The sequence below is a fragment of the Tachyglossus aculeatus genome, chromosome 16 (assembly GCF_015852505.1).
Source record: "Tachyglossus aculeatus isolate mTacAcu1 chromosome 16, mTacAcu1.pri, whole genome shotgun sequence".
NCBI lineage: Eukaryota > Metazoa > Chordata > Mammalia > Monotremata > Tachyglossidae > Tachyglossus > Tachyglossus aculeatus.
The window spans coordinates 43,788,718-43,797,396 of record NC_052081.1 but is presented as its reverse complement, the minus strand read 5'-3'; the positions used below and the strand labels follow the sequence as shown (position 1 = coordinate 43,797,396).

Sequence of the window (8,679 nt, the reverse complement as noted above, 5' to 3'; positions counted from 1 at the left end):
TTAGTACAGTGCTCAATAAATACAGTTGAATGAAGGAACACCGGTAGGCTCACCTGCCCCTCTCCAGCCCAGGGCTCCCGCAGGGCTCTACCGGATCCCCTTTGTGCACCCAGGCCTACAGAGAAGCAGCATGGCATAGTGGATAGAGACGGGGCTGAGAGTCAGAAGGTCATGGGTTCTAATTCCTACTCTGCCACTTGTCTGCTGTGTGACCTCAGGCAAGTCACTTAACTTCTCTATGCCTCAGCTACCTCATCTGTAAAAGGGGGAATCGAGACCGTGAGCCCCATATGGGACAGGGACTGTGTCCAACCCGATTTGCTTGTATCCACCCCAGTCAGTGTTTATTACAGTGCCTGGCACATAGCGCTTAACACATATCATAATAATAATGATAATAATAATTATTATTGTGCTCAGACCCCCTTCTCTGCTTTCTCGCTATTCTGCTCAGAGGCAGGGGAATGTCCCAGATGATGTTTCAGTTTACTCGGGGAGGGGCAGGGGGTCTGGGCTCTCTTCCAAATCGAACTCAAGTGACTTGCAGGTCCGAGAAAGCTTCAGGTTTTCCCCCAGCTCTTCCGGTCGACCCTCCATCCCGCCTGCTGCAGGGGATGACTCGATCAGCGCCGGGGGAGGGGGCTTCTGGGGAAGAAAGAGGTTAACCCCAAAAGAGCGGGAGGGAGCCGCTATCCAGGAAGCTCCGGTCTCCCCGGAGCGACGAAGCCTGAGGCTTTGGAGAAGAAGGAGTTTGTGGTCAAGGAGCTGAGAGGTCGGAAAATACCAGACCACCGGGGTTTGGGCGGCGGCCACGTCACGGGGCGCCACCCCCAAAGCCGGGGGAGGGGGAGGCTCTGCAATATCTTCTCTTAAACGGTCACCGCGTTCTTTTGGGACCTCTCCCCACAAAGTTTCATCCTCTAGGCTTTAAAGGGCCAGAGCCCCCCTCCTGCCCACGCATACCGTGGGACTCAGCAGTGTGGATTGCGCCGTGCTCCGCGACTCCCCCAAAGCCCCCCACCTGGGCGGGAGGAATTGGGGGAGGGCTGACTCGGGACCGGAGAGGAGACAGGGGGTGACAGGGCGGTGGAAATTGGGAGGGGACCTCGTCTAACCGAGCCTGGAGTGGTGGTGGTGGTGGAAGGGGGCGATTCCCACTTTTTCCCCCCGCTAGTTCTTCCAACTGTCCCCCACCACACACACATCCCCGTTCCCCCGCCCCCAGCTCACACCCCCGGTCTGTCCCGGCCCGCCGCCGCAGCTGCCTTTGATTACATTGCCCCGTCTGCGCTCCGCCGGGGCGGGGGGTTGGTCCTGGCAGCGCCCCAAGCCTCTCTCCGAGGCTCAGCCCCTTCTCGCTTCTCTCTCCCGTCAGTCTCGGGCGCGGCGGGAACGGGCCAGGCCGGGCCGGGCAGGACAGAGCAGCGCCATCGGGGCTTTGGGAAACCGAGGCCCCGCTCCGGCCTTCTCTCTCTCCCCTGGACCGGGGCAGGATGAACCGGGCGGCCCAGAGGGACCCCGGGTGGATTGGGGTGTCTGCCTGAATTTGGGGTCCGACAGGTAAGCTGGGGACTAGTTTCCCACTCCCCGCCTGCCCCCCCAGGGGGTCTTCTTCCCGCCCTCCATCCCCGAAGCTGGGCCTCGGATCGCTCTCTTCGTCCACCCCGGGGGCCCTAGAGGGGACTCCAGAGTCTAGGGTGGTGAGGAGGGTAGGGGTTAGGCTGGCACTGCTCTCCAAGGAGCTCGGAGAGGCGCCAGGGGAAACCAGATGTTTGGGGGTGGGGATCTGGGCTGCCAGAGGACAGGAAGACAAGCATGTTGGCTGCCACATGTACACACATGTTCGTACCTCCACACGTATCCACATTGCCCCCCGGGGTTTACAGTCCAACCGTAAGGCGGGCCTCTATTGGCCGGGCCTCTATTGGCCAGGACCCTGGCCAGAAGCCTGGGGCCCCATTCTGGATTCTGCAGTTTTGTGGGGATAGGGAGGTGGAGGATTAGGGTAAGAGGAGAGGCAGGGAAAGGAGTCAAGCAAGGCTGGGCTGGGAGAAAGCAGAAAGGGATCTTGGGTTACTTGGAGAAAAGTTACCTGATGTCTTCTATCTCAACTGAGGGAAGACCAGGAGAAAATCGCCCAAGGTGCAAGCAAGATGGATTTAGGTGAGACCTAAGGAAGGTAAACAAAAGAGGCAGACAAATCCCCTCCCCTTTAAACTCTCTTACTGACTGAATTGAGTGTTAGGAGGCAAGGTGGTGGGCAAAATGACCTCCAGAGCCTTCCAGGGGTCAGGCCAAGAGGGGATTCGGCTCACGACCACTCTCCCCTGGCCTTGTGCACGTAGGACCGCAGGGTGCCAGGGGTGGCCCACGAGGGGCCTCTAGAGATGGAGTCCTGGTTGATTCTGGGTTGGTCAAGCAGGTGAGGAAATGGTGATATATTTATTTTATCGCTGGGCATCAATCAAGGTTTAATAAAACTAAAGAGGTTCATATATCAGGGTGAGAGGGCTGGTAGTGGGGCCTGGCGCCTTCAAGTAGTCTCCCCTCCCCTTCTCACTGCAGGCTGGTTCTTTGTATGCCCTCAGCCCTGGCGCCTGGCCCCAGTGTTCTTGAGGCCAATGCTTGTTGGGCAGTCAGCACTGGGCCCTGGGCAGTGGTGGTCATGGAGCCCCTCTGCCCAAACCCTCAACTCTTTCCAGAAGGCCCTGAAGTGGAGAGCATCCAGTGGGTGGCAGAAACTTGCCAGGGGTCCAACAGGATATAGCCAACCCAGTGCCCTCTCTGGATCCTCTGGGAGAGGCTCCCTGCTGTAGATGGGTTCAGAGGGCCAGGAAGGCAACAGAGTGGAGGGGTGGGGCAAGTGGAGGATCAGAGCAGCAGGTGCCCGGCCTGGCTCCCATGCTGACTTCTGATCCGGGCTTCTGGGATCCCAAGGGTTCTGGGGTTTCTGCCTGATGTTGGCCCGTGTGTGGAATCATGCTGGGCTGCCCGTGTGGGTGAAGCCGGGTACATGTGGCACATGTGCACATACATGTTAGCATGAGGCTGGGTTTGAGTTGGTCTTTCTCTGTCACAGGCCATTCAGGATAGTCTCTGGGCCACCCAGGACAACATGTGGGCCCCGTGGGCACTGGGCCTCTGGCTGACAGGGCTGTGGGGCTGTTGCAGGGCTGAGTCGGCGGTGGCAGCAGCAGCAGCAGGTAAGTGAACAAGCCAACTAGGCCCATCCTCTGCTTTTCTTCTTGAAATGTCTGGTGGAATGTCCTCCCTCCTCATATCTGACAGACAGTTATACTCTGCCCCCATTCAAAGTCTTATCATAAGGCACATCTCCTCCAAGAGGCCTTCTCTGACTAAGCCCTCCTTTCCTCTCCTCCCACTTTATTCTGCATCACCCTGACTTGCTCCCTTTATTCATCCCTACCTCCCAGCCCCACAGCACTTATGCACCTATCTGTAATTATTTATATTTACATCTCTCTCCCCCTCTAGACTGTAAGCTCATGGTGGGCAGGGAACATGTCTGTTTTTTGTTGTATTGTACTTTCCCAAATGCTTAGTACAATGCTCTGCACATAGTGAGTGCTCAATAAAGATGACTGACTGATTGGTTGGTGGCAGGCATGGACTGAAGAGGAAGGTGGGGTGGGGGGCAGGAGAGGGGACTTTTGTCCATTTCCTTGGCCCAGCTGCCAAGGACCGGGCTTAATCTTCAGGAGAGAGACAGAGAGAGAGAGAGAGAGAGAGAGAGAGAGAGAGAGAGAGAGAGAGAATATGAAAATGAATATACATATATCTGGTAGCTTGCATGTATGTCCACAAATGTGACTCCTTGATACAGACATCAATACAGGGTCTATGTATGATGGTGTACACAAATGTGCATATTTGGCAGTCGGGGGCGCTGTAAGGTCTCTGTATGTCGTACACCTTCGACCCAAGAGCCGAATGAATGAAGGGGTGTGTGTGAGATGGAATGCATTTAACAGGGTGTGTGTGTGTGTGTGTGTGTGTGTGTGTGTATGAGGGTGTGTGTGCGTGGCAGAGTGGAAGTGTTCTTGCCCATCCCAGCCTCCTCTGCAGCATATGCCGTTGGTGCCAACAGGATCTGAGCCACCACACATTTTCTTGGGTGGGAGGGGTAGGGAATCTGGGAGGGTTGGAGAGATGTGGGCATTCTCTCTTCTCCCACCAACTCCCTCCCCAGCTTTCACTGGATAGGGGGGCTCCCACCTGACCCTAGGTGGTCACGCCTATGGGTTTCAACAGGGTCCAGTAGCCTAGCACAGAGTCGGAGAGGTTCATGTTGCCAGTATGTTTGGGACTGGGGGAGGGGGCCCAGGGGCTCACCTTCAGCCCCTTGGGCACCAGGGATGGGCCAGCAGAGGGTTAAGCAGTGTCTGGGCACAGTGCCTGGGGAGATAAGATCGGAAGCAGTGCCCACAGGTACTGGAAGTAAGCCACCCCATCCTGTCAGCTTCCCAGATGCCAGTGTAAATGCTTGATTTTTCTGCCTTGCCCGTAGGGTAGGTCTTCAAGTTGCCCTCCTGGGAGGCCAAGAATCTGGAGTCCCGGGTGGGTGCTCTGAGGACCGGGAAGTTGAGCGTATGCCGATGCATCTCTGCCTTGCTCTCTCCTCCCTTACCCGGTCCCCCCAAGGCCCAGAGCCGCTCATTCCCACATCTGTAAAGAATCCGGGCAGCAGGCCAGCCGTGACTCATGCCCCCACACCGCTGACGCCAGCCACTGAGGGGGCGGCACTAGGCCTGGGCCTTGTTCTGGGGCTCCCTCTGATTTCCCCTAGTCATATGGACCCAAGAGACCTCTGCCCAGAGACGAACAGGTCATCACATCCTCTGTTTTCCCCTTGTCCCCCCTCCACTCCTGCCATCTGGGCAGGACCTCACCTGTGGCAGCCCTTATGTGACTTGCCTCTCCTTTTTCTCCAATTCCCTACTGAGTCATTCACCCCCAAGCTCCACTCAATCGGGGTCATCCCTTAAAAAGAGGAAGTCCTATCTGAAGTCTAACCCAGATCCCTTTTGCTGCCGGCAAAGCCCACAGTCCCTTTATCGTATCCTAAAATGGAAATGGAGGAAAGTTGATCTTGGCCTCCCCCTCTGTCGCTGCTCATCCTTTGGTAGGCTGAGGTTAGCTCCCTGCCTGCCGGACATCTCCTCCCCACATGAATGCCCAGAGCCTCCCTGTCCTGGAGCCAGTTGGCTCCACCTCCTTCTTATCCTCCTTTGCCTGACCACAGGCTGGGAAAGCCCAGAAGGAATGATTGGCTCCGGGCCCCAAATAGAGGCAAGCACACAGACAGACAGACACACACACACACACACTCACACAGTGACATGCACACATAGAGATACCAAGAGATGCAGAGAGGATCAAGCAGAGAGAGAGAGAGGACAATGAGGGCTAGAGTAGGAGGAGAAGAGGGGAAGAGAGGGCCAATAAGACAGACACATATCTGGAGAGAGGCTGTGAGGGCTGACTGGGATCTTGGAGGAGGGCATACATGCATGCGTGTGTGTGTGTGTGTGTGTGTGTGTGTGTGTGTGTTTATGTGCTTGGGTGCATGTGCCCTGGGAAGTGGTCTGCAGGAGGGAGTGGTAGGGTCTCCCACCTATGGCCTTAAGGCTTAAAGGTAAAGGCCCTCCTGCAGGCTGGGTTAGGGTGGCCAAGAGCCACTGGACACCTCAGGACCAGGACTGGGCCTCAGGAGCTCCCCTGGTTGGGAAGGGGAGAGGGCTCATTAGGTCCCACCAGAACAGCCCCTGAGAGACTGTCCAGGGCTCTGCAGAGTGGCCCCAGCCAGAGGGCACCCGCCGCACAGAGTGGGATCCCCAAGGGCTTCTCTACCAGAGGGTACCCTGGTCCCCTTCCCTGTTCCCCACCCAGGAAAGGTTTTCCATGAGCCTCGCTACCTCCACCGCCATGGAGATAATAATAATAATAATGGTATTTATTAAGCGCTCACTGCGTGCAAAGCACTGTTCTGAGCACTGGGGAGGTTACAAGGTGATCAGGTTGTCCCACATGGGGCTCACAGTCTTCATCCCCATTTTACAGATGAGGGAACTGAGGCACAGAGAAGTTAAGTGACTTGCCCAAAGTCACACAGCTGACAATTGGTGGAGTTGGGATTTGAACCCATGACCTCTGACTCCAAAGCCCGCGCTCTTTTCACTGAGCCACGCTGCTTCTCTCCTGCTTAGGATCTCCTGCTTAGGCTCTTCTCCCTGCCGGGAGCCTTCCTCACCCCCATGGGGCTGGCGGGGAGGAAGCTGGGGTGGAATATACTTGAGCATCCTGAGAGGAGACCTGGGAAGTTGGTCGTCAATGCCAGCAGGACCCAGGTGGGACAGAAGCTGGCGAGGGATCTTCCAGGGGTGGAGGGGAAGCGGCAATAACAGGAGGAACACATGGCCTTCACGCTGAGGCTGAGTCCTCACCACCCAGGGAAGGAGAGCTGATGGTCCCCTCTGGATGCAGATGTGCACTTGGACCCATGGAGAATGAGGCCCCCTTTCTTCTTCTTCTTTCTTAATGGCATTTGTTAAGCACTTACTATGTGTCAAACACTGTTCTAAGCACTGGGGTAGGTACAAGTTAATTAGGTTGGACTCAGTCTCTGTTCTTTCTGTTCTACTTGGGGCTCACAACCCCCCACTGCCCAGGTGACCCGAACCAGCCGATGTCCATGGGATGCACACACACATTTTGGCCTTCTTCTTAGGGTCAGGGTCTTTAGGATATTAGTGAACAGAATAATAATAATAATAATTATTATTATTATTAATAAAAGGTAATAATAATAGTGATGGCATTTGTTAAGTGCTTACTATGTGCAAAGCACTGTTCTAAGCGCTGGGGAGGTTACAAGGTGATCAGGTTGTCCCACGGAGCCTCACAGTCTTCATCCCCATTTTACAGATGAGGTAACTGAGGCCCAGAGAAGTTAAGTGACTCACCCAAAGTCACACAGCTGAAAATTGGCAGAGTGGGGATTCGAACCCATGACCTCTGACTCCAAAGCCCGGGCTCTTTCCACTGAGCCATGCAATAATAATAATGAGTGGCATTTATTATGAGTCTATCTGTGTTGAATGCTATAGTAAATTCAGTTATCATATCAGACACAGTCTCACAGTCCCAGTCTATTTTATCCCCATTGTACATATGAAGAAACCTAGTCCCAGAGAGGTTAAGTGACTTGTCGAGGGTCACACAGTAGTCCAGAGGTTTTGCTGAGACTCAAGCCTTGGGTCTGCTTACTCTTTTCATTAAGCCAGGACAGGATGCAAACAAGCCTGGAGCTCATCCCCTGAAGAAGGATGGGCTCAGGTCCAGAGTCCTGCTTCCTCCAGGTCTGTGTGGAAGGCCTGCGGGGGCTCTGGGCATGGGCTGGTTGTGGCACTCTGGCACTCCTGACATTCCCCATCCTGCTTCTTTGGTGGAAACTGAGTTTCTGGGATTGAGCCTGCAGCTCCGGGTCCTTTACCTTGGCTCCAGTTCTCTCAGCTTTTCCAGCCCTTCAGCAGTTTTAGCAGCTCCCTCCTCCACTCCAGTCCCCAATCCCTAACTGTATCTCCAAACCCCATGCCCATGCCCACAGACCCAGTCCCTCCCCCAGCATCCATTCTCATACCCCTAGTCCCAGCCCCCAGCCCCTTTCCTCAGCAAGGAGATGAGGGAGTTAAAGAAGATGAGAAAGTGTCCACCCCTCTTTCCTGTTTGCTTCCCCAAATCTCAGTGACCTTGTTCTGTGTTGCCCTTAGTGTCCCATTGGGTGTGCCCATGGCCCTCTGATCTGCCCTGAAGAAGGGGCAGAGGCTGATGTCCACACTGGCTATTTTCCAGGAGAGCGGTGCCCAAGCTCACAGAAGGAAGGATTGAAGTTGGAGCACAGTAGCGATCCCTTGGCCAATGTGACAGGTGAGTGGTCCCTGCTCTCTCAGGTCCTGTGCTACTTCAGCCCTGGCTATGCCTACTGTAGGGAGCAGAAGCGAGGTGCACTTGGGGGGCTGGCCGTATGGTTTCCCCTCCTTTTCTCTTCCCACAGGCTTCAATCTCATCAAGCGGTTTGCCCTCATGAAGACCTCGGCCATCAAGAAAATCCGAAACCCCAAAGGCCCCCTCATCCTTCGGCTGGGCAGTGCCCCGCTGGCACAGCCGACAGAGTGAGTGCCCTTAGGCACACCCAAATGAGGGATCTTTCATGATCCTCGTGTCTGGAGGGGTCATTTTAGCTGTTCCACTGCCTCAGCGCCAGGCAGCCAACCCTCCCTTCCCAAGCCTGCAGCTCCTCTCCTCAAATAAGGGGTGGGGTCAGACTCTCAAACTGGGAATGGAAGGGCACTCAAAGGGGTGCTGGGTGGCTATAGATCTTCTTTTTTATGATAGTTTTTGTGGTCTTGTGGTTGTTGGGGGGCTCCCCCAGGAGCTGGTCACTGAGGGGCTGTGCCTGATTTGAGTGTGGGGTTGAGAGCTGGGAGCCAGATAAACACGAAGCTGCATGCCCATCCCTGACACACCATTCCTGGCCTACCAGGGCCACTGGGAAGGGCAGGCCGGGGTCCCAGTGTGGGCGTCTCCGGGAGTCATTCCCCTGGCAGTGGGGCCCTGACACCACCTGCTGGGCCGCCCGCAGGTGTCCTGTGCCCGGGT

The 8,679-nt window shown here is 55.6% G+C and overlaps 1 protein-coding gene across 4 annotated transcripts in view; it reads left to right on the top strand.

Moving 5' to 3' along the window:
* Positions 1-1,320: 1,320 nt before the first annotated feature.
* COL16A1 (collagen type XVI alpha 1 chain) overlaps positions 1,321-8,679 on the top strand; it is a 52,910-nt gene continuing 45,551 nt past the window's right edge. For 3 of the 4 annotated variants that reach the window (XM_038757802.1, XM_038757801.1, XM_038757804.1), the window contains exons 1-4: positions 1,321-1,560; positions 3,080-3,203; positions 7,873-7,947; positions 8,075-8,192. In XM_038757802.1, the coding sequence (XP_038613730.1) occupies positions 3,116-3,203; positions 7,873-7,947; positions 8,075-8,192 (281 nt within the window). In that variant the 5' untranslated portion in view covers positions 1,321-1,560; positions 3,080-3,115. The remainder of the gene's footprint in view (positions 1,561-3,079; positions 3,204-7,872; positions 7,948-8,074; positions 8,193-8,679) is intronic. The other variant, XM_038757803.1, reaches the window with a different exon arrangement.